This window comes from Bubalus bubalis, chromosome 6 (assembly GCF_019923935.1).
Source record: "Bubalus bubalis isolate 160015118507 breed Murrah chromosome 6, NDDB_SH_1, whole genome shotgun sequence".
Lineage (NCBI taxonomy): Eukaryota > Metazoa > Chordata > Mammalia > Artiodactyla > Bovidae > Bubalus > Bubalus bubalis.
The window spans coordinates 8,571,234-8,596,712 of NC_059162.1; the positions used below are offsets into that span (position 1 = coordinate 8,571,234).

The following is a 25,479-nucleotide window of genomic DNA, read 5'->3' on the forward strand; positions in this document are numbered from 1 at the left end:
ATTTTTTTTCCTGCAGGGGGCGTGGGTTTAATTGCTGATCTGGAAATAAGATCCAGAACGCAGCCTTGCGCAGCCAAAAAGTTCAAAAAAAAAAAAAAAAAAAAAAAAGTATTACGATCACAATGTAAAATCATTGTAAAATATTGGAAACTAGAAATAGTAAAGGTGTTGAGAATGGGTTTCAAATAAAAACGCTGTAACAATATAAATATTAACAGTATCAACATAGCCTATAGAAAGAGGGTTCAGCAGGCACGCAGTTATCTGCAGTGAGACGATAAGTAATACTGAAATGCATGCAGACCTCTGCTGACTGATTAAACATGTGTAAAGGACATACCCACAGTCACTCACAGTGATGTTTATAGAGCGTCTGTAGGTCAGTTTCTATTATCTGGGTGTGTTTGGTGATTCGATTCTGCCCTTCCCACTACCGAACTGAGCGCTACATTCCCCTCTTCCCTTTCCTCCTCTAGCGCGGCCTTGAATCCTGCGAGTGGAGTGGGCAGAGGAACACACTTTGAGGGTCTTCTCTCCCGACCCTCACATATTAATACACGTGGTTTTCACTTGACAAAGGACTTGACCAAGGTTTCTGCAGCTGCAACTTACATTCCGAATAAACAAACAGACCATTACAACGAACAAACAAAAGCAGGCCTCTCTCTCTCGCGTCCCACAGACCAACCACCTTCCCGACCACATCCTTTAAGGTGTTCCTCTGATAATCTTCCGGCTCCAGTTCAGAGCCTAGCCAGTCATAAAGTCCCTACTTCAGGAACGCCGCCCAATCAGAGAGTCCTCACCTGCAGAAGGTGAGGCCTGGGTCTCCGTACGCGACAGTCTCCTGGCCCAATCAGGGGCGGATTGGGCTTGGAAAGGCTCCAATCCGCCTTACGGGGAGTAGTGGGCGGGGCTGCACCTGGCGACGGTGAATCACTCAGAGGAGCGGCGGCTCCCTCCACCAATCGGAAAGTGCAGAGGAGCGGCGCCGACCAATCGGGCGTGAAGGGAAGGGCCGGGCTGGGCTCAACCTGGCGTCTGGAGTTTAGTCCCCGCGCTGCTGTGGGCGAAGCTGGTGTCTCTTTCTAGGGTCGCAGTGACTGCTGTCGCATCGGGATCTTGATCGTGATGGGTACAAAGGCGAAAGTCGGCAGTACAGAGTTGCTTCTCTTTACGTCGATGATCCTGTGTAAGTTCCCGGAGTTTTCGGAGTAATCTGTGCGTCTGATCGGAGGTTGGAGGGAGGCGCTCCCCACACCTCTGGCTCCCGAAAGGGGAGGGGTTCTGAAATCAGTCCGCCTCACCCTCCTAGTCCTCTTTTCCACCCTAGACTCGTCCCTCTTTTTTCCCTTCCCCCTTCCTCTGGTGAGTGGCTGGCTCCCCTCCCCCACATTTATGAATAAGGATCCCCTCTTACATCCACCTGGAGGGAGTTGCCTCTTCCGCACTTTTACCAAAAATAACGGGGAAAGGTTGGTTCCCCTTTCCTCCATTCTCACTTACTGGTGAGTGCTGGTGGCTTCGGGGGCGCTGCCTAGCCGGGATCAAGCATCTGGGAAGGGCCATCCTGCCCCTCCAACATCCGCAAACCATCCGAGATCAGTCGGGAGCCTCACGTCCTCTGACTTTCTTGGGATGTTTTGCTCCTGAAGGGTCCTCAGAGAAAATCTAATGGAGGTCGACTGGAGTGGAAGTCCCTTTCCCTGGTTGTTGCTGAAGTGTCTTTTTAGCTTTTCCCGAACCTCTAGGTTGCATGGTTGCTCCAGGAAAAGTGTCCAGTTGTAAAACCTTTTTTTTGGAAGGAAATACATAAAATTGAAATCTAAAATTTCTTAGCACAGCATTCAAAGTTCCTTTCTAGCGTAACTTACTTCAGGAGTCCTTGATAAATGTTGTTGACTGAGAGACCATTCCCAGGGGAAGGTCCTGTTTTTTGGTTGGCTGGTTCCTTCTCGGAGCCAGAACTCTGCCCTCCCCCCTGGCCATGTTTGAGAGTTTTTGTTGCCTTTGTACACTCCCTTTCCTGTGGAACAATGAGTCTCCCTTGCTGGGCAGGCCTCTGTCTATAGTTGTGCTTGTGCCTGACTGAGTTTATGGTTTGTGCCTTAGTCTACCCGTGTCAGCACCTGTATCCTTACCTGATTCTTGAGCGTCTGTGTGTGCTACTGTGAATAGTTGTGTCGGCAGGGGGTCTGTAAGAATCTCCATTTCCTCCTCAAGATCCCTATTTAAGGAAATGTAGAAGAGATGAACAATTAAGACCAATATTGGTGGTTACAAGATAATTCACTTTGCTTAGTGTGAAGGGTGCCCTTAGACAGATGGATTGACTTCTTTGTTTCTCATCACAAAAACATTAACCCTTGGGATGGACTGGACCAGTAACAAATCAGTTCCTCCCTCCCTCTATTGTACAGATCAGGAAACAGGTACAAAGAGGGGAAATGACTTGATAAGACTGACCAAAGGACCTGGGACTGGAACCAAAGTCTCCTGACTCACTTCTCCTTTTTCTACCCCGGGGCCCACCTCAGGCACCCTGTGACACAGGAACCAGCATATCAAAACATCAGTTTGGGATACTGCTCCAGAGTCCACCTTTTTCAATTTTTCTTTTTCACTAGATTCTTTCTTTTCTCACTCCTCCCTTTCATTCTACTCTTCCATTTCCTGCTTTCTTCAATTTCCATTCTTTCCCTCCCATTCTTCTCCATTTACTTGTCTGTATCTTAGAACTGCTAGTGACACCCACAGTCATTTTCTTGTTGGGTGTGGTGCTCAGTAGTAAACACTTTGCCAACCCTGTCAACCCTCGTACTCATCCCCCCACCTCCCAACCTAGAAATTTCTGAGTCAGTAAGTGTATTTGTGACAGTATTTGTCAGGCTTATAAGACTCCTAGAACTGCATCCTTCTCCCTTTTCCTCTTTCCCCCTCATTTTCTAGAATAACCCCACAATATATTGTCACAGATTGACACTGAAAGCCTTGTGATATCACCCTTCTGAGCTTGGGGATGCCCTCTAGTCTGCTCAGGGAATCAATAAACAGTGGTTTAGAGGGAACTTGAGATGATATTGTATTAGCTTGACAGGGCGATGGATCCTGGGAAGTAACATGTCCAGGAGATGGAGGAACTGACCTTGTCACATGTAAATAGGGCTAGACCTGGGAGATGCTATTTGATTAGCACAGTGAGAATGGAAATAACAACCAGGCCACCCCCCACCTGGGCTCTCGCTTGACTTTCTGGCTTATTTGTGATCATAGTCTAGTAACTCAGTCTTTTCATCTATAATACAAGAGTATTACAGGAGTAATAATACTTGTTCTAACCTCATCCTGTGGATCAACTGGGATAATAGCTGCATGACATCCATGAAAGCGATTATTAGTGGGCAGCTCTTACCCCACTTTGGATTTTGTGAGGGTGAAAGAATGCTGCCCATAGTAGAGCAGGTCAGAGAAAGCAGGGAGGGATCCTGCTAGATTCCAAATGGCTAGAGTGAAAAAGTAGGGGCTTTCTTGCCTGGCAGGTCTGTCCTCTGCCCTTGGGATATTGGAAGCTTATATAGGATGCCTGCATGTCCTTGCTCCTCACCTGGACTCTGTCATCAGGAAGGAAGAAGAAAAGATCAAGTAGTGGCCCTACCCCTGCCTGGGGAATCTAGTGGAGAAGAAGGCCTGAACCTGCTGGGACAGGGTTGGAGAATAAACACTGGGAGAACTGGGCCTGGGAAAAGAAAAACTGGTGACCAGCAATACTAGCGTCCCTCCCCCTAGAGAGCCTGTGCTTAAAAAAAGTTTCCAGCTATCTCCTAGGCAGGAAGAGGCATTTCTGTTTAGCAAGATGGTATGTGTCAGCTGTGACCGCAGCGGAAGTGGAAACCTGGTTGGAAGCCTGGGGTTTGCACACACACCCGTTCATGAAGTGTCTGCACTGAGGCATTTCAGTAGGGAGAAAATGCTGCCCTGTGCCTGTCTGGGTCAGCCTGGGAGTCTGGCTGTTTCATATCGATATTTTGGACTCAAGCCTTTCTAGCTCTCCTGTTCAGGGTTAGACTCACCTCAAACTGTAGATTGGTGAGTCACTCCTTTCCCCTCCCTCTTCGGGGGGTTCTCCCAGGAAAGAATTGTTCCCTCGAAACCAGAACCTAGAAACTAGTGACGCCACAAGGTGAAACAAGGAAGTGAGTGGTAGTGGAATTCCAGTGTCTTATTAGTTTTTCTCTCCTTGCTCCAGAACACTTTCCCCTTATGACATTTCTCTTCAGTTTCCTGTGATCTGGGCTTGCCCTGGTATCTCCAGCCTAGTTTTAGCTCGGGGTGGAGCTGCTGTAATTAAAAAACCAAACAACGATGTTTGTCTGTTTAGAAGAGATTAATACATTAACGTGGTTCGAGAATCAAAATAATATTAAACAAGTGGGGTTATCACTCCCACCTGGTTCACACCTCCCCTAGTTTCCTGTGTATTTTTCCAGTGGTTTGTTATACAAATATCAGTATATATAAATATATATTGCTTTCTTTTCCCTTTCCTGACACAAAAGGAGGCACCCTCTATACATTGTATTCCATCCTGTATCTTGTTTATTTCATTTGATATGCCCTGGAGTTCTTTTCATATTGTTGGTGTGGCCTTGGCTGTTAGAATATTCCACCCCTCTCCCCACCTCCTCCCCAAGTCCTCTGGTTTAAGAGGTATCTATTCTGTGGATTCAGAAGAGCTGACACTCCTGCTCAAGGACAGATTTAAAAGCTACAAACATTTTATGTGAGAGATTAGGAAAAAAATTGGGCTTGTTTTCTGTTAGCATTGAGGGGAGACCTTGGGGATCTCTAAACTCAGCCCAGCTTCCTCTCTAGAGGTTCAGGAAAGCGCTGGATGGCCGCTTGTCAAATGTAACTGGAAGAGGTTTCAGTGTTGTCAGAGGGTTGTGAGAAGTAAAGTGAGTGGATACAACACACTGGGGTTTTCCAGGCATTGAAAACTCAGAGTTCATCTGCCTGGGACTCCCTGATAAGCAGGGTTTCTGTCCAAAGTCCGCCTGGTGTCATTCGTTTTACAGTGTGGGGGTCAGATGGGAGGAAGCAGCTGGCTGGCCAGAAGTCTGATGCCAGGCCCTTGGAGTGAGCCCTGGGTAGGCAGGCACAGCCTGCTCTGTAATGAGTAGGTGGGTGGGGGAGGAGAGCCGAGCTGGTAGAACTGGAAATTCTGCTGAGAGAGGGTTGGAGGGAGCAATGGAGTGAAAGCTTTCCTGTCCTGCAGAGCCATCAGCACTCTCCGCTGTACTCAGAGGGCTGTGTCAGTTGACCCACGTCATTGAAAGTACAGCCAAGCCTGACTGTTTAGACTTAGCCCAGCCAGTCTTTGGCTCACACAGCTTTCCTCTTGCCCACGCATTCCTTATCTGTCCCACCTCAACCCCCGGGAGTGAGTTCAGTCTCTACAGGGTGAGTGGTGGGAAGGAAAGAGCAAACCGGGGGTGGAAGCCCTGGGTCCAGGTTCTAATTGCACTATAATGTCAGATTCAATTGTTAATCCAACAAGCATTGGTGTTTACTATGTTCTGAGCACTGTGCTGAGATTAGGGATTAAAAAATGAATGACCTCTGCTATTAAGAAACTCTAAGGGCAGTCAGGTATTTGTAACCATTAGCCAACAGCTGAAAACTGTGAGCATGCTGTATCTGGGGGCTTTCTGAGGCTTTGGCTTATTCTGAGGCTGGTGGGTCCTGTGAGGCTCATCTGCTTAGAGGGGAAGTTTGGATGAATTCTTAGAGAAAACCAGAGACTGGCTGGCTGGCTTCCTGGCTTCCCTCCTTTTCCTTCCTTCCTTTGTTTGTTTGTTTTTACATGGATCAAAACAAACTCATTGCATGAAAACACCTTAAGGAAAATTCTAATTATTAACAGGATTGCATACTGAGACCAAAGTTTTCTTAATAAAGCAGTAGAAGGAAGTAGCTTTTCTGTTGTGGGTTTGACCTGTGTTTACAGGGACAGGTTGGCGGGTTGGGTTCTGTCAGATATCTGGATGCCTCCACCCTCTGTGACCACCTTATTAACACAGCACTGCTTTGGTGGCAAAGCACAGCTCTAAGAACAGGGGAGGATACAACTGTATCTCGTTTTCTCTGTTTCTAAGGAACTATAGACATGTATTTACTAAGTAGAATACAGAGCACCATGCGTCAGGGGCTGTCATCGAAGTACAGAATGTTTGGGGAACATAGAATTACTTTTCAAAATGATAAATTCCTTATTAAGAAATGATAGATATTCAATGCAGAAAATCGGAAAACAGAGGGATATAGAGAAAATAAAATCACATCCCATCCTGTTCTCTAGAGATAACAGTGATTGCTGGCTTTATTCTAATCTTTCCTCTATGATTAATATGTGGTGTAGCTGACCTGTGCAAAATATATTGGAAAACAATGAAATGGCTGTTTGATGCCATTGACTTTTCCTTAAGCCTTGGCCCTGTGGGCAGATATTCGTTTAGGTCACACCAGCTCAACAGAAATCCATACATACCAGTGTTTAAACCAAGTTGTGTACTAAACTGCTTTGAGCTATGGCCAGTTTGTCAGATTAGGTAGGAATTCCAGTGGCAAAAAACAAAACTGTGTTATAGAGCCCTTCTCATTTAGATTATTAATGGCTGAATATCAGTTTTAAATGAAATGGGTGACTACCTCCATGACAGAGAGGACAGGAACATTAATGTTCTATGATGGTAGCGTATTATTGCAAATCATGGCCATATATGTATTTTTTTTTCTTTCTTTCTTTTTTTTTTTTGAGCAAACAGTGCTTTAAATAAAATCCATTCTACAGTATTATACTGTATGACTATCCTGTAATTTACTTAATTGTTCACTTTTTGCTGAGCATTTTTTTTTTCTTTGCTGTATAACATTAAATTGTTCTTGAATATACATCTTTAAGCTTACCTTTGATTATTTTCTTAGGTTATATTCCTAGAAGTTGGAGAGAGATTAATTTTGACTGGGGAAAGGTATAATGGATTGAGGGACGCTGGCCCAGAATCTTGAAGGGTGAATGGTGTTTCCCGGCTTCTCTGCTGGAGACACTGTGTAGTACAGTAGTTTTGGAGACTCAGAATCAGGCAGACTTGGGTTAAGATTACCACCTCGTTTGCAGCTGAGTGATTTGGGGCAACTATGAAAAAGCCTTGGTATTCTCATCTATAAAGTGGGATGGTAACAATAATACTTGCCTTCCAGGGTTGTTTTCTTTCTCCTCGAAACATTTTTCATGAGACAATCCAATGCATGTGTTCACATTTCTTCCTGCCTTTTTTCTCTCCTTGAAATTTATCAGACTCATATACAGGATCTTGATTGTAATCTCCTGTTTCTTACTCATCTGTTATTTCATTTTACCTTCAAAGTTTTATTTCATTCTCCTGTGCTTCCTGGTGTGTTCTTGTTACTCTTGATCATTCTTCCTTTGTTTTTGCCTTTGCTTTTGCTTCCTCTTTCTGGCTATGTTTTATTTTTCTTTGCTTCTTGTGATCTGATTTTTTTTTTTTCCTTTCCTTTTTAACTCCCATTTCCTACTCTTTTTTCTTTAACTTAAAATATTTTAATACATACTTGGCCATTACACAAATGTAGAAAACATAGAAACATAGAAAAGTTGCCTGTATTCTCACCTCTCAGATAATACGTACTGTCAAGGGTTTGGAATCTATTCTTAGAGATACCTTTACGTGTATCCTAGGATTATTTTTCTGAATAAATTGATCTACCTTAACCTTTGGCATGGCAATATGGTTAGTTTTATTTGTTTGTTTTTATTTTTACTTAGTTGTATAATTTATTGTACCGTGGAGCCAGGTTACCTGGTTAGAATCCTAGCTCTACCTTCTACTAGCTTTGAGACCTTGAGCAAATTACTTATTTCTGTGCTCCAATTAATGCATATATAAGGTGGGAGCAATAATAAAATTTATTTCATAGCATTGTTACAAGGATTTAATGGAACCTGTAAAGGGCTCAAAAGAGTATCTGGTGCATAGTATTCAAGAAATATTAGCTGCTATTATCTTATTATTCACGCTTTTTTTTAAATTTATTTGGTCATGCTCAGTAACATGTGTCTAGAATTTGGATATAATTAATTAAATCTTTCAGTGGACAAACCTTGCAGAGGTCTTGTTTAGTTTTGTTGGGCTTCCCTGATGACTCAGTAGTAAAGAATCCACCTGGCAGTTCGGGAGACCCAGCTTTGACCTCTAGTCTGGGAAGATCCTACATGCTGTGGGGCAGCTAAGCCCAGGGGCCACAGCTGCTGAGCCTGAGCCCTCGAGCCTGTGCTCCGCAAAGTGGCCCCTGCCCACCGAGACTAGAAAACAGCCTGTGCAGCAATGAAGACCCAGCACAGTCAAAAGTCAACAAAATTATATATTTATAAAAGGATGGGATAGAGGTTCCCTAGGGTCCCTTCCAAAAAAAATTTCTGTTGGTTTTTTAAAAAAAATATTTTATGGAGGTATATTTTGCATATAACATTTTAGTTTCAGATGTACAAAATAATAATATAACAATTATACTGAAGAATGATCACCACAATAAATGTACATCTGTCATCATATATAGTTATGGAATGTTTTTTCCTTGTGATAGAATTTTAAGATTTACTCTCTTCAGTTCAGTTCAGTCGCTCAGTCATGTCCGACTCTTTGCGACCCCATGAATCGCAGCACGCCAGGCCTCCCTGTCCATCACCAACTCCCGGAGTTCACTCAGACTCACACCCATCGAGTCAGTGATGCCATCCAGCCATCTCATCCTTTGTTGTCCCCTTCTCCTCCTGCCCCTAATCCCTCCCAGCATCTGAGTCTTTTCCAATGAGACAACTCTTCGCATGAGGTGGCCAAAGTACTGGAGTTTCAGCTTTAGCATCATTCCTTCCAAAGAAATCCCAGGGCTGATCTCCTTCAGAATGGACTGGTTGGATCTCCTTGCAGTCCAAGGGACTCTCAAGAGTCTTCTCCAACACCACAGTTCAAAAGCATCAATTCTTCTGCGTTCAGCTTTCTTCACAGTCCAACTCTCGCATCCATACATGACCACTGGAAAAACCATAGCCTTGACTAGATGGACCTTTGTTGGCAAAGTAATGTCTCTGCTTTTCAATATGCTATCTAGGTTGGTCATAACTTTCCTTCCAAGGAGTAAGTGTCTTAATTTCATGGCTGCAGTCCCCATCTGCAGTGATTTTGGAGCCCCCCAAAATAAAGTCTGACACTGTTTCCACTGTTTCCCCATCTATTTCCCATGAAGTGGTGGGACCAGATGCCATGATCTTCGTTTTCTGGATGTTGAGCTTGAAGCCAACTTTTTCAATCTCCACTTTCACTTTCATCAAGAGGCTTTTTAGTTCCTCTTCACTTTCTGCCATAAGTGTGGTGTCATCTGCATATCTTAGCAACTTCTAAATATGCAGTATAGCATTATTCACTATAGTTACCATGTTGTGCATCATATCCCCATGACTTAGTTATTTTCTAACTGAAAGTTAGTAACCTTTTGATCCTCTTCACTCATTTTTGCCCCCCACCCTCTCCTTGCCTCTGGCAAGCACCCAATCTGTTTTCTGTGTCTGAGCTTGGAGTTTTTTTGTTTGTTTCTGATCCCATATATAAGTAACATCATATGGTATTTGGACTTTGTCTGATTGACTTAATTCACTTCACATAATGCCCTTAAAGTCCATCCCTGTTGTCACAAATGGCAAGATTTCGTTCTTTTTAATGACTCAGTGATATTCCATTGTGTATTATGTGTGCACTGAAGCCTCGGCTAACTCTGTGCTGGCCCCAGTGTGAAGGGAAAAAGGGGATGTCTGTATTGGAAGCAAGTGCCGCTGAGACTCACACGAGGTCTGTGAGTGTGGGAGCCTGGATTCCAGCTCAAGAGTTGTGTGGAGGGTAAGGGATCCTTAGCCTTTGAGTCTTTGCAGGACTGGGCAGAAATTGGGGGCAGAGACTGAGAGGAAAACAACTGTCAGGAAGGTAACTTGCATCTTGTTTTCTCCTTAGATTTGTTGTTAGTTGCTAAGTCATGTCTGATTCTTGCGACCCTGTGGACTGTAGCCCATCAGGCTCCTCTGTCCATGGATTCTTAAGCAAGAACAACTGGAGTGGGTTGCTGTTTCCTACTCCAGGGGATCTTCCCAACCGAGGGGTCAAAGCTGCGTCTCTTGCTTCTTCTGCATCTCCTGCAGGCGGACTCTTCTTTGCCACCTGGGTAGAGAGAGCCCCAGATCATGTGATACTTCTACATTTAATGTTTTGAAGAACCCCATACTGTTTTCTATCATGGCTGTATCAATTTACAGTCCCACCAACATGAAGTTTGCATGAGGGTTCCCTTTTCTCCATGTCTTCACCAGCATTCATTGTTTCTCGTCTTTTCTGGGGTTGGGGAGCTTGTGGAATCTTAGTTCTTTGATCAGGAATCAAACCCATGCCCCCTGCAGTGGAAGCAAAGATCTCTAACTACTGGACCACCAGTAAATCTCCTATTTCTTTTTTGATAATAGCCATTCTAACAAGTGTGAGGTGTTATCTCATTATGGTTTTTGATTTACATTCCCTGATAATTAATGATGTTGAGCATCTTTTCATATACCTGTTGACCATCTTCCTTGGAAGACATACCTGTCTTCCTTGGAAAAATGTCTATGCAGATCCTCTTGACAGTTTTTAAAATAGATTGGTTAGGTGTGGTTTGTTTGTTTGTTTTTTTTAACTATGATTTGTATGCATTCTTTATACATTTTAGGTATTAATCCTTTATCAGTTAAGTGAGTTGCAAATATTTTATCCCATTCTCTACGTTGCGTTTTTAGCTTTTTTTTTTTTAACAAATTAAAATTTTATTTATTTGCTTAGGCATGCTGTGTGGTATGTGGGATCTTAGTTCCTGGACCAGGGATCAAGCCCTTACCTCCTGTCTTAGAAGCGTGAGTCTTACACTGTAGGCAAGACCCACCTTTTCCTTTTGTTGGTGGTTGCCTTTGCTGTGCAGCATGTTGATTCTTTCACTGTTCATGTCATCATGCATACTTGAGTCAAGGCTATAGTGACTGGGGATTCAACCAGAATGCCATTGCTGATGTCCAATTTGAACCTTTGTATTGGTCTGCTTGGGACGCCATAACAAAATACCAAAGACTAGGTAGCTTGAACAACACTAATTTATTTTCTCACAGTTCTGGAGCCCAGAAGTCCAAGATCACGGTGCTGGTAGGGATGGCTCCCTCTGAAACCTCTCTTTGGCTTACAGTGGCCAAGCTCTTGCTGCCTCTTCACCTGGTCATTGCCTCTATGGCATGAGCATGCTTAGTGTCTCTTTGTAGAACACCACCAATCAGATTGGATTAGGGCATGTCCTAAGGGCCTCATTTTAACAATTATATCATCCTTAAATGGCTTGTCTCCAAATACAGTTACTTTCTGAAGTTATGGCTTTCGTATATGAATTTTGAGGGAATACAATTCAATCCTTAAACCCCAGAAACCATTTTGAAGATTTGGCAGAAAGAGCAATGATCTAGCCAGGTGTCTCCTCAGATGACTTGGGCTTGGGCTTACTTGGGTTGCTTTTGTGATCATGAAAGAAATAGGTTTTGTTGTTTGTTTAACAACTGGTTGTCAATATTTAGAAAAATGTTAATTTAAGCTTCTGCAATGGTGATTTCAACCTTGACTCTTAGCTCCATACTGATGGAAGAGATCTGCTTGGCAATCTCAGGACTGTGCAGGTCATTGAGTTGTGTATGGATCCTCATCTGGAATCAGTCTCAAATATTAGAACTTTCACCACAAGGAGAAAGTTTTTTCCTTGTAGTTATTCTCAGGGTTTTGGTAGGCATCCGAACCCGTTCTTACACTTTGAGATTCTTTCCCTTTGGGGCTCTGATCAGGTCAGTACATACCTTCTCCAAAGACTTAACGTTGCAGCTGGTGGGGGTGATTTTAATCCTATGAATTGTCAGCTCTGGCTCCACAGGAGTCTTTCTGTATCTTCAAAAGCCATGACTGTGGCTGTGGGGCTTCCTGCAGGCTAGTTCCTTGGCAGGACTTGGCGAGAGCAAGCAGTGAGTCAGGGAGCTGGAGCAGGTAACTCCAGGCTCTGCTGCAGCAGCAGCTGAGTTTTCCTCAAAGAGCTGGGGGTGTTTTAAATGGATTTACATCTTTTGTCCATTTCCCCACATTTTAGACTTTGCATTAGAAAACCTTCTGGCACTTCTTCCACTTTTGGCTCTGCACACTTCTGCATGCGGGAAACCAGCGTCTACCATTGTGCAGGCAGATACCTACAGCTTTAAAGCTAGTGTTTTGAATCAAGTTTTTTTTGGGGGGTGGGGGTGTGCCTCATCTGTCAATTTGAAAAATGGTCTTATCTTAACAAGTAGACGTTATAGTGAATGATTTGCTCTGACCTGATTTGTTAAGGTTCTGTGTTGTTCAATGTCAATTTGTACTAATTTGTACTTATGCTAAGTGATGAGAAAGAATGATAGATTAACATAAGTTCCTGCTCCTTTGGGAGTTTACTGCTTGATAGGGGAGACCTACAGGCACATAGATGATGTCATTATAATATGGGAAGTACTTTGACAGTGTTTTGCATGGTGTAGTGCAAGCCTAGGAAGGAGACGGAGGAAGGATTGGGAGTGGGCTAAGTCATTTTCCAGAAAATAATGTGGATGAATATCTGCTGGCCAGATGAAGAAAGAGGGGAAAGGGTATTCCGCATGGCCAGAATAGCATGAGCAAAAGCAGAGGTTGTGAAACTCTGCTGGGAATTTTAAGTAGTTTTGTATTGCTGGGGGGTAAATTGCAAGAGTAGAGAGGGTGATGAAGATGATAAACTTATCACCAGGTTGGGTTTTACTAGAACTATTGCCTGGCTGAAAAATTTGAATTTTATATTACAGGCAATGTGGAATCACTGGAAGCTTGAAGCAAGTGTGAGATCTGGACTTTCCAGAAGGCTGTATAGTGTAGCCCAGTCTCTGGAACTGGACTGCTCTGGTTTGAATCTGTAGCTCTGGGCCTCAGTTTCCCCATGTAGAAAAGAGATGATAATAACAGTATCATCCAACTCCTAAGGTTGTTGTAGGGGTTAAATGGTAGTCCATGTAATGTGCTCATAGCAGTGCCTGGCATATAGTGTGTGCTCAATAAATGTTAACTCTTTCTCCATCAGTGGGGTGGAGGATGGATGCGAGTGGGCCAAGATTAAACAAGGCAGAGAAAACAACTGAAAGACTAAATGCAATTCTCCAGGTGATGATTTTGAGTTCTGGTGCTGGAGAAGATTCTTGAGAGTCCCTTGGATTGCAAGGAGATCAAACCAGTCAATCCTAAAGGAAATCAATCCTGAATATTCATTGGAAGAACTGGGGTTGAAGCTGAAGCTCCAATACTTTGCCACCTGATATGAAGAGCAGACTCCTTGGAAAAGACCCTGATGCTGGGAAAGATTGAGGGCAAGAGGAGAAGGGAACGACAGAGCGTAAGATGATTTGATGGCATTATCAACTCAATGGACGTGAGTCTGAGCAAACTCCAAGAGCTAGTGAAGGACAGGGAAGCCTGGCGTGCTGCCGTTGGTGGAGTTGCAGAGTCAGAGCACAACTTAGTGATGAACAACGAACAACAGATGGTGATGGTACTAAAAAATTTGGGGAGGTTTGGGAGATGACATTGTAGTGCTTGGTGCTTGATTGACTAGAATGAAGGAAAGATGGTGATGACTTAAAAGTGGACTAGTCAGCAGGATCAAACATCTTACCAAGAGCACAGAAGGTAACTGAAAAAGCAAATACTGGATATTTTAATTCTGAGGCTATCTTAATGTTTTAGAAATTGGGATGTGACTTACAGCCAATATAAGTCTATTGTATATATTTAATTTCCCCCCAAGAAGTTTTTACTAAACCAGTGTTTTATCTTATAATCAGGGTATCTTAAAATTGAGGAATACAATGATTGGTGCCCTTAGTAAAAGCAATTTTAATTTCAGGTTGAGAGCCAAAGATGTACTGAAGTAGGCTGAGCAGTGAACACGTATGTTGGGTTGCAAACAGTATGTGTAGACTACTTCTTTAAGAAGTTTGGAGAAGAAGGGAGGAAAAAATTGTAACCTGAGAGGGGTGCAAGATTAAGTGAGGGTTTTTTGTACAGAAAGGCACCAAAAATCTATTGATACCTTTGACTCTGTAACTTTTCTTGTTGTGAACTTAAGGGTAAATTACACATCACAATGGAAAAGGTGAAATTTTCTTCTGTTGTGGTTTACCATGTTAATTATCAATAGTAGGACATTTGTATGTATGTACATTATGCCAAGTATACTCAGATGGTAACGAATCTGCCTGCAATGTGGGAGACCCAGATTTGATCCCTGGGTTGAGAAGATCCCCTGGAGAAGGGAATGGCTACTAACTCCAATATTCTTGCCTGGAAAATTCCATGGTCAGAGAAGCCTGGCAGGCCATAGTCCATGGGGTCACAAAGATTTGGCATGACTGAGAGACTAACACACATACAGTATGCCAAATATAGGTCCAAGGTTAAATGCAAAAGGGAGGTCGTGATGCGGTAAGGGAAAATATAAAATAGATGAGGAGAATGGGTGTGGAAATTGTGGATGTTGTGACGTAGCTGGGATGTGATGAGGGAAAGCCCTCAACTCTGCTGGTCTGTACATGGTGGTTCTAGAAAAGAGTCAGTCTTTCTAAGGCTAAGTCACGGTGATAGAGGAGAGATGGTTTGGTGGGCTGGAATGTAAGCATTTTTTCAGAAGTATTTACATTTACTTATATACCTTACTTTGAAGTCAGAAAAAGAAGTGTGTACAGAAGGACCTATGGGCAGATGATAATGATAATAAGGCATCATACCTATTAGGTGCTTCCTGTTGGTCAGACACTCTTATAAGCCCTTTATTTGTAGTAACTTGTTTAACTCTCAACAACAGCCCTTTGATATTGAAACTGTTATTATCCCCATTTTGCAAATGGGCAAACTGAGGTTCAAAGTGGCTTGCCCAGGTCACACAAATTATAAGTAACAGAGCTGGGATTTGAATGCAGGCAGGCTGGTTCCAGAGGCTTGTTCTGGAATGAGAAAGGGACCATGGATCAGGATGACTGGGGTGTCCTGCGGTCACTAGGAAGGAAGGACACGGTGGCTGGACTTGACTCATGGTGCAATATGCACGCAGTCACAGTAGAACTCTGAGCACTGCAGTCAGGTCATGGGGAAGTCATCAGCAGTGCCTGCATCAGAGGAGGGTGGGAGGGCCAGGAGGTAAAGGGCCCTGTATTTTAAATAAGAGAAGAGAAGCCTGGACTAGGTAATAGCAGTCAGACTTCATGAGAAGGGGAAGATGCCTGTTGTCCAGTGTGTTTGTGAATCTATGTGGTGGTGTCATTCCTGAGCATGGTCTAGATCTGATGACCTGAGAGGACGCAAAAAAGAACTTTGGCTAAAGTTAGAAGTAAGGCAGAAATAACCGTGGAATTCATATGCTGTGGTTTATTTATCTGTCTTCTTTTAGGTGGCCTTTTATTTCAAGGGCTAGTTTTTAGCTTAATTAGAAGCTGTTCTTTATTTGGGTGGTGTCATAGGTTGGCTTCTCGGGAAGCCGACTCTGAGATGTCAATTACTGTCCTAAGACATTTAGGAGGGAGTGCTCTTGGGATCCACACCTATGGAAAGGAAACCGGATTGGGCAGAGGGAGAAGTTGAGCTGCACTCTAGTCCCAACAAGGCCTCAGCCTTCTGCACAGGGAACTTTGAAGCAGAAAGATCCCTTCATTGTGCTTTATATGTCCTCCCCACACCCCACTTTTTTTTTTTTATCACATGGCATGTGCCATCTTAGTTCCCTGACCAGGGATTGAACCCGCTTCCCCTGCATTGGAAGCACAGTGTCTTAACCACTGGACCACCAGGGAAGTCCCCAAAAGTCAGTTCTTGCTGGTTCTCCCTCTCTATTTCTGGCCACAGGACAGGCTGGATCTTGGTTCCCCACTCATGTATTGAATCCAAGCTACAGCAGTGGAAGTCCAGAATCCTAACCCCCGCTCCTCTCGATCAGGCATTGGATGCTGGTACCCTGACCCTGTTCTGCCTGGTAGGAGGCATGCCCCTGGGCAAGTGTTCTGGTTACCCTCAGAGAGGGATGACAGCAGCAGGCTTTCTTCTGGGAGTAGTCCCGCAACCAAGACGAATCTTGCATTCCTGAAGAGAGATCTGGTTTTGAGTATCTCAGTGCACATCACAGGTAGCAAATTGTAAAATTTGAGAATCTTAAAAAAAAAACACCCAAAATTCCCATCATCAAAGCAGAGAAAGTTGACTTGGGCAAAAAATCAAAACATTTCATTATCAGCATCCTTGATGAGAGCTGAGTCAGAGAACTCCCATGTCCTCAGATTTCAATTTAGTAAAGGTTATTTGCTTTATTTCTGTGTCTGTTGTTACACTTGATTATAGATTTGACTTTGAAATGTAGTGCCAAATATACAGACACAAAATAATATGATTAGAAGTGATCTAGAGATAAAATGGACCTGACTTTTAAAAGAATCATATTTTAGTACAGTTTCCTTCCATTAAGGCGTGTGTACTCAGTCGTGTCTGACTCTTTGAGACCCCATGGACTGTAGCCCTCCAGGCTCCTCTGTCCATGCGATTTCCTAGGCTAGAATACTGGAGTGGGTTGCCACTCCAGTATTTGCCTCCTTGAGCGGCTCTTCTTAACCCTGGGTTCGAACCCGTGTCTTCTGCATTGGCAGGCAGATTCTTCACCACTGAGCTACCTGGGAAGCACTGCCTCCGTTAAACCAGTGGCTTTTCTGAAAAGCAGCATGATGTATAAAATATGGTATAATAAGGGAGGAAAGCAGGGATAGGAGTAACCTGTATGCTAATCAGAGCTCTGTCATTTCCTAGCTATAAAACCTGGGATCTTCCACTTACCCTTTTAGACATTCAATTTTTTCATCTATAAAATGGGAGAGAGAATACTTAGCCTGGCTAATTCACTGTGGTTGTATCAAATTGAAATAAATTACATAAAAATCCTCTCTAAATATTTAAGCCAGAAAAGAAAGGAAGAAAGAAAGAGGGACTTTCTTGGTGGTACAATGGATAAGAATCCTCCTGCCAAGAGAGGGGACATGGATTTGATCCCTGATCTGGAAAGATTCCAAATGTGGTGGAGCAACTGAGCCCGTGTGCCCCAACTACTGAGCCTGTGCTCTAGAGTCTGTGCTGCACATCAAGAGAGGCCACTGTAACCAGGACCTGTGCACTGCACAATGAAGGATGGCCCGAAGCCATAGCAATTAGAGAATCCGCATGCAGCAACAAAGACCCAGCACAACCAAATATAAATAAATTTATTATAAAAAAAGAGAAAGAAACAAGAAAAAGAACCTAGAGGATTTCACAGAATATCTAGTTCAAACCCTTCATGTTTCAGATGAGAAAAGGGAGCCTCAGGGGTCAAGAGACTATATTCAGTAATCAGTTCAGTTCAGTTGCTCAGTTGTGTCCAACTCCCTGCAGCTCCATGGACTGCAGCATGCTAGCCTCCCTGTCCGTCACCAACTCCTGGAGCTTCCTCAAACTCATGTCCATCGAGTCAGTGATGCCATCCAACCATCTCATCCTCTGTCGTGCCCTTCTCCCCTTGCCTTCAATCTTTCTCAGCATCAGGGTCTTTTCCAATGAGTCTGTTCTTCGCATCAGGTGGCCAAAGTATTGGAGTTTCAGCTTCAGCATCCGTCCTTGCAATGAATATTCAGGACTGATTCCTTTAGGATTGACTGGTTGGATCTCCTTGCAGTCCAAGGGATTCTCAAGAGTCTTCTCCAACACCACAGTTCAAAAGAATCAATTCTTCAAGCACTCAGCTTTCTTTTAAGATCCAACTCTCACATCCATACATGACTACTGGAAAAACCATAGGTTTGACTAGACGGCCTTTGTTGGCAAAGTAATGTCTCTGTTTCTTAATAAGCTATCTAGGTTGGTCCTAGCTTTTCTTCCAAGGAGCAAGTGTCTTTTAATTCCATGGCTGCAGTCACCATCTGCAGTGACTTTGGAGCCCCCCAAAATAAAGTCTGACACTGTTTTCACTGTTTCCCCATCTATTTGCTATGAGGTGATGGGACCAGATGCCATGATCTAAGTTTTCTGAATGTTGAATTTTAAGCCTTCTTCTTTGCTTTCTGCCATAAAGGTGGTGTCATCTGCATATCTGAGGTTATTGAGATTTCTCCCGGCAATCTTGATTTCAGCTTATGCTTCAACCAGCCCGGCATTTCTTGTGATATACTCTGCATATAAGCTAAATAAGCAGGGTGACAATACACAGCCTTGAAGTACTCCTTTCTCAATTTGGAACCAGTCTGTTGTTCCATGTCCGTATCTAACTGTTGCTTCCTGACCTGCATACAGATTTCTCAGGAGGTAGGTCAGGTGGTCTGGTAGTCCCATCTCTTTAAGAATTTTCCAGTTTATTGTGATCCACAGAGTCAAAGGCTTTGGCATAGTCAATAAAGCAGAAGTAGATGTTTTTCTGGAACTCTCTTGCTTTTTCGATGATTCAACGGATGTTGGCAGTTTTATCTCTGGTTCCTCTACCTTTTCTAAATTCATCTTGAACATCTGGAAGTTCATGGTTCATGTACTGTTGAAGCCTGGCTTGGAGAATTTTGAGCATTACTTCACTAGTGTGTCAGATGAGTGCAATTGTGCAGTAGTTTGAGCATTCTTTGGCATTGCCTTTCTTTGGGACTGGGATGAAAACTGACCTTTTCCAGTCCTGTGGCTGCTGCTGAGTTTTCCAAACTTGCTGGCATGTTGAGTGCAGTACTTTCACAGCATCATCTTTTAGGATTTGAAATAGCTCAATTGGAATTCCATCACCTCCACTAGCTTTGTTCGTAGTGATGTTTCCTAAGGCCCACTTGACTTCACATTCCAGGATGTCTGGCTCTCCATTGTGGTGTGATAACACCATTGTGGTTATCTGAGTCAGGAAGATCTTTTTTGCATAGTTCTTCTGTGTATTCTTGCCACCTCTTCTTAATGTCTTCTGCTTCTGTTAGGTCCATACCATTTCTGTCCTTTATTGTACCCATCTTTGTATGACATGTTCCCTTGGTATCTATAATTTTCTTGAAGAGATCTCTAGTCTTTCCCATTCTATTGTTTTCCTCTATATCTTTGCATTGATCACTGAGGAAGGCATTCTTATCTCTTCTTGCTATTCTTTGGAACTCTGCATTCAAATGGGTATATCTTTCCTTTTCTCCTTTGCCTTTAGCTTCTCTTCTTTTCTCAGCTATTTGTAAGGCCTCCTCAGACAACCATTTTGCCTTCTTGCATTTCTTTTTCTTGGGGATGGTCTTGATCCCTGCCTCCTGTACAATGTCGTGAATCTCCATCCATACTTCTTCAGGCACTCTGTCTATCAGATCTAATCTTTTGAATCTATTTGTCATTTTCACTGTATAATCATAAAGGGTTTGATTTAGGTCATACCTGAATGGTTTAGTGGTTTTCCCTACTTTCTTCAATTTAAGTCTGAATTTGGCAATAAGGAGTTCATGATCTGAGCCACAGTCAGCTCCTGGTCTTGTTTTTGCTGACTGTATAGAGCTTCTCCATCCTTGGCTGCAAATAATATAATCAATCTGATTTCGATATTGACCATCTGGTGATATCCATGTGTAGAGTCCTCTCTTGTGTTATTGGAAGAGGGTGTTTGCTTACAACCAGTGTGTTCTCTTGGCAAAACTCTATTAGCCTTTGCCCTGCTTCATTTTGTACTCCAAGGCAAACTTACCTGTTACTCCAGGTATCTCTTGATTTCCTACTTTTGCATACTCAGTTATATGAGTAATTTAATAAAGGAAAAATATACTTGCATTGAACAGATGTGCTTGCATTTATCTAAGAAAGACAGGATTTTGACTAAAGCATCTTTCTTCAGTTTGGGCTTGGAAAGCATAATTGAGAGTAACTCTGCAAGTGCAGGCTGGTGACTGTATCACCATCCCAGAGTCCTGTGCTGGCGCTTGTTTTGGAGTGTCAGCCCCTCCTGTGAACCTGCTGCCTCTCTCCCACCATGTTATTTATTAGCCTGTCTCTCACCTCCTCTCTCAACCCCACCACACACACCACCTTTTCTTTCCCTTTTCCTTTGGGCAGAAGTGAAAGTGAAGTTGCTCAGTCGTGTCCAACTTTGCAACCCTATGGACTGTAGCCCACCAGGGTCCTCTGACTGTGGGATTTTCCAAGGAATAATACTGGAGTGGGTTGCCATTTCCTTCTCCAGGGGATCTTCCCAACCCAGTGATTGAGATTCTATTGAGGTAATCTGAGCCCAGTTCTGGTCCAGAACCAGCTGTGTGATCTTAGACACGTTTCTTTACTTTATTTCCTTGTGTAAAACTGGGATGATACTTGTCCTGCTGATCTGTCTTTCTTGTTTCAAGGATCAAACGAAGTAATGTATGTGAAAACACCTTAAAAAGCACAAAATGCCCTCAAAATGCCGAGTATTATTACCCTATTACTGCCTCTTCCTTTCTTTCCCGTCTTTGCCTCCAGCTTTCTGGCTTCCTGCCAGGATTGTCTGACGAGTGACAACAATTATTTGCTGAGAAGCTTTCTCTGAACTCTGAAATGTCATTTGGGAAACTGTTCTTGGACTGGTAGGAACTAATTAGATTATTGATAGTCACAGAGGGAAATTTTTTTTTTTAATGAAGGACATTGCCTTAGAAATAAATGTTTTATTTCCATTGATTAAACAAGTATTGGCCTGCAGTTTAGCAAAAAGCATTTGAAGAAGATGGTGAGAGGGTGTGAAATCTGAGAGGAGTTTGGATCTCTTGAATCCCTTGACCTTGAGATCTCAGCACAGAGGGTCCCGGCTCCAGATGCTCCATCAGCTGGGACTGCTCTTCCCTCTCCATGGCATTTCTCTGTCCACTCCTGATGGACCTACCTCTCTTCTTCTCAGGCTCCCTGGCATTGGGCAGGGGTGCGGTGCAAACCTATGAACCGGTAGTCAGAGTTCCTGAGAATAACCGTGAGTTGGGAGGTGCTGTGGGGGATGGTGGGGGCTGGGGTGAGAGGGAGGTGAGCAGGGGCAGACCTCTGGGGAATATCCAACCCACGTGGTGCTTTGGGTCCATATACTCCTGCTCCTTCCTCCAACTCACCTGGATTCTGCCTGCAGCTGCCAAGCTGTCCTGCTCCTACTCGGGCTTCTCCTCGCCGCGTGTGGAGTGGAAGTTTACCCATGGTGATATCAGAGGTCTCGTTTGCTATAACAACAAAATCACAGGTGAGTCGCTCCATCTCCTTGCTGACTGCCTACTTGTAGAGGGATTGGTTGTGCTTGGATTCCAGGGGAGGGGGGCACCTTGGGGCTCAAGTCTCCAGCGCCTTCCCGTCGCCCTTGCTGGTGGGAGGAAGAGAGCCCTTGTGTCTTGGGTGCTGCCGTCATCAGCTTCTCTCAGCTCTCCAGCTCACTCTTCCCCTGCTTCCTCTCCCCTGGCAGCTTCCTATGAGAACCGAGTGACCTTTTCGGATACTGGCATCACCTTCCATTCTGTGACCCGGAAAGACACGGGGATGTATACTTGTATGGTCTCTGATGAGGGCGGCAATACCTACGGGGAGGTCACTGTCCAGCTCATCGTGCTCGGTACGTGCCGCAGGTCTTCTGTGTGGGTTTGCAGTCGGTTGCTTCCCTAAACCCTTAGCAGACTCTGCTAAGCTTCAGAGCTCACTAATAGTGAGCATGCTCATGGCAGGTTGCAGGTGGGGCAGGGAGGAGGGTATTCAGAGTCCTGGTGCTGACAGAGAGTGATAAGCACCTGGTTAGGGGAAACTAAGGGCACAGTAAGGACAGAGGGCTAGAGCTGATGGATGGGGGTGCCTGCTACTGTGCCTGCAGGCAGCCCTCCCACCCTTGTGACCAGTGCCTTCTCTCCCTCTCCAGTGCCTCCATCCAAGCCTACAATCAACGTCCCCTCCTCTGTTACCATTGGAACCCGAGCTGTGCTGACCTGCTCAGAGAAAGATGGCTCCCCGCCGTCTGAATACAAGTGGTTCAAGGATGGAGTAGAGATGCCTCTGGAACCCAAGAGCAACCGTGCCTTCAGCAACTCTTCCTATACCCTGAACCAGAAGACAGGGGAGTTGGTATGGATGTGTGTGTGTGTTAGTTACTCAGTCATGACCGACTCTTCGTGACCCCATGGACTGTAGCCTGCCAGGCTCCTTTGTCCATGGAGTTCTCCAGGCAAGAATACTGGAGTGGATTGCCATTTCTCTCTCCAGGGGATCTCCCCGGCCCAGGGATCAAACCTGGGTCTCCTGCACTGCAGGCAGTGCAGGTGGGGTTGGGGTAAAGGGTGTGAGTGATGGGGTGCAGGGTTATAGAAGCTCTGAAGGTGGGGAAAAAGCAAGCAGCAAGGTAACTTTGGCATGAGGGTCAGGAGACATAAAAGAGAGGTAAGTGGCTTCTTCAAGCAGGAAGCCAATTCGTTTTCTGCCCGCTAGATCTTTGATCCCGTGTCGGCCTCTGACACTGGAGATTTCACCTGTGTGGCACAGAATGGCTATGCGTCCCCCGTGAAGTCAGACACCGTGCACATGGATGCTGGTGAGTGAGGGTGTGGCTGGGGCTTGCGCTCAGACCTGGGGTGCGGATTGGGGTCTGCTTTCCGTCCTGGCTTTGGTGGTGCTGTCCGTGCCGTGAAGGCGTATTCAGGCGCCTGACCTCTCCCTTGTGTCCCATAGTGGAGCTCAATGTTGGGGGCATCGTGGCAGCTGTCCTTGTAACACTCATTCTCCTGGGAGCCTTGATTTTTGGCATCTGGTTCGCCTATAGCCGAGGCTACTTTGACAGTGAGTATTTGCCCTCAAAGGTGGATCCTCCCTGCTTCGGGGCCTGATTCTTGAGTGCCACCTGAGTGCCGACCTGGTACTGAGCCTTTGTGTGCTGCGTTACCTCCCGGGAAGCATGGCTCACCCGTGTCTCAGGACCACACACTGGGTTCCCCATCTTCCGGTGCCATGCTGTCTTCTACTCTGCTGACACTCATGGTCCCATTTCTTGTCTTTCAGGAGCAAAGAAAGGGTGAGTGAGCTGCTGTCCAGGGGCTCTCTGAGGTTGAGAACGTGTTTGTGAATGGTTTGAAGCTGAAATGTGCCCAGGGGAAGAGGTTGGAGGGGAGACGACCAGCCTGGTAGGGAGAACATCTGGATTCCTACCATGGTCCACTGCGGTCCTGTGCTTGTCCTTTCTCCCTCCACCCAAACCTGCCTACCAAGAGCTCCATGCGTCCATGAAGTTCTCAGTCCTGACATCTAACGTTAATGAGCGGAGGTTAAGGAGAGGGATGGCGGGGGCGAGGCGGGTGCTGAGTGTCTCCATCTTCTGGCTTGTCTTTAGGACCTCCAATAAGAAGGTAATTTACAGCCAGCCCAGTGCTCGAAGTGACGTGAGTATGCCTGCCCTGGGATGAGGAGGGCCCCCTGGCTGGAGTCGGGGGTTTCCAGCCCATGTTCACATGTATTCTTGGGATTATCTAGCAGCTAGAGAAGACTGACGAGAGCTGACTTGGATGTTTTATTTCTCCAGGGGGAGTTCAGACAGACCTCGTCATTCTTGGTGTGACCCTGGTCCGGCTTCTCTCCTGTCCTCAGTGCTTGCCTTACTCAGGTGCTACCAGACTCTGGCCCCTGAAGTCTGTAGTTTCACAGGATGCCTTATGTGTCTTCGAGCCCCCTCAGGGGCCCCCACTTTTATCTTAGGTTGTGTTTTATAATAATTTCAGCAATGTGCACCTTCCTGCCTCCCTTCCTTTCCCACCACTACTGAGTGGCCTGGGACTTGTTTCAAACCTTCTTGTCTCAGCCCTACAAGGGATCAGAGAGAAGTCCTGACTGATGCCTGCTGACCACAAGTAGACCACAAGAGCAGTGGGGTACTCACTGCCCCCTGCATGTAGTGGTTCTCAGATAGGAATCTGGAGTCTGGTTTCTTGACTCCTACCTGCCGTGCTGAGGCCTGGTGCAGCTGTTCTAGAGTGGGGGCTGGAGACTGGAGCAGCTGGAATGGTTGTTTGGAAATGGTGTCAAGTCTCTGCCACCTCTGCAGGCCACTTTCTTCTGTCTTCCATGGGAAGTGCCACTGGGATCCTCCTGCACCATCTTCTTCCCGAACACAATCAGACTGACAACTGTGTCTGTAGGGAAAACAAGACGCTGATCTGCAGAAAAGAAAGCTGGAGTGGGTAGCTCAAGCTATCACCCTTCTCTTGGTTGGAACAACTTGACCTGCCCTTTTAAGATATGTCTGCAGGGTTATGGAAATTTGTGTAGCAGTCAGTTCTGCTGAGCGTGTGAGAGTGTGTGTGTGTGTGTGTGTGGTCTTAGCCCTATGTTGAAATCTAATGTTCCAGAGTCCTCTTGCGGTAGGAGGCGAGCACCTGGCTGAAGTGATGCTGTGCTCCAGGTTCTACTTGATCTGACTCACCCAGTGAAAGAAGACCACCCTCCCACCTCTGCCAACCTAGATGCGCTAGTACACTTCCCAGAGGCTACAGGAAAAGCTGCTCCAGGGCCTGAGGCAGGATTTCTCAAATCCTTTGGAGAACCACTTCTTTACTAGTAGTTTAAAGTAGTACTACTACTTTATTTAGAGGATAGGCATAAATGAGAGCAGGAGTGAGTGGGGTAGGCACGCCGGGCCCTGCTTTCCTCATCCCATCTGGACCCTTCTTTGCCCTTGAATCTGTTTCTCCCTTTACCCCAGTAGTCTATTTATTAACTAGCAAGAGGGCAAATAAGGGATCTTCTAGGATTGATTTTGCTAATTTTGTGGAGGAGACTGAGCACCATTTGACCATATTCTGTACCCTTATCTGACTAACAGTTCCTCCCAGAACTGAGTTTTCTTTTCATCCAGGGTCCAGAAGGAAAAACAAAAAACAAATCATATTGTCACGCACCAATAAAAAATAAGCTTTCCAGATGGAAATAAAATCTAATTAAGCAATGAAAGTAGAGATTGTGAAACGGTTCAGTAAGAATGAAAATATCAAAGTATGTTTCAGCTTCCTGGTTGGGAGACAGGGTGGGAAGGAGTAAAGGGAGTAAAGGGCACAGGGAGGCAGAGGTGAATCATTGCTCTTGCAAGTCTGGAGCAAATGGTTCCTCACTCCCTAAGTCACTTGAGGAGTATGAGTCAGTAATTACCAGCCTTGGAATTTACTTCTCCAGCTAACAACAGCCCCTTTGAGTTGGAAAACACCTCATCTGCTTTCATTTTAGAATGTTAAAACTAATTTTTGTAATAAATGTTTATTTTTCACATTGA

At 44.8% G+C, this 25,479-nt stretch overlaps 1 protein-coding gene and 1 long non-coding RNA gene across 3 annotated transcripts; one reads left to right on the forward strand and one right to left on the reverse strand.

Annotated features, from left to right (window-relative positions):
• The first annotated feature begins 204 nt into the window (after window positions 1-204).
• Window positions 205-25,479, forward strand: F11R (F11 receptor). 2 transcript variants are annotated; one of them, XM_006048515.4, is made up of 10 exons: window positions 205-1,192; window positions 21,106-21,174; window positions 21,325-21,432; window positions 21,649-21,795; window positions 22,093-22,295; window positions 22,656-22,758; window positions 22,896-23,003; window positions 23,223-23,235; window positions 23,551-23,599; window positions 23,740-25,479. In XM_006048515.4, exons 1-10 carry the CDS (start codon window positions 1,132-1,134, stop codon window positions 23,773-23,775), a joined length of 897 nt encoding a protein of 298 aa, XP_006048577.1. In that variant the 5' UTR covers window positions 205-1,131; the 3' UTR covers window positions 23,776-25,479. The 2 variants fall into 2 exon arrangements, with proteins under 2 accessions (XP_006048577.1, XP_025143292.1); XM_025287507.3 differs by having other exon boundaries at window positions 496-1,192; window positions 23,551-23,566.
• Window positions 362-2,233, reverse strand: LOC112585524. Its single transcript, XR_003109884.2, has 2 exons — window positions 2,142-2,233; window positions 362-1,791 (listed from the first exon to the last, which is right to left on the reverse strand). It is a non-coding gene; the product is annotated as an uncharacterized LOC112585524 (long non-coding RNA).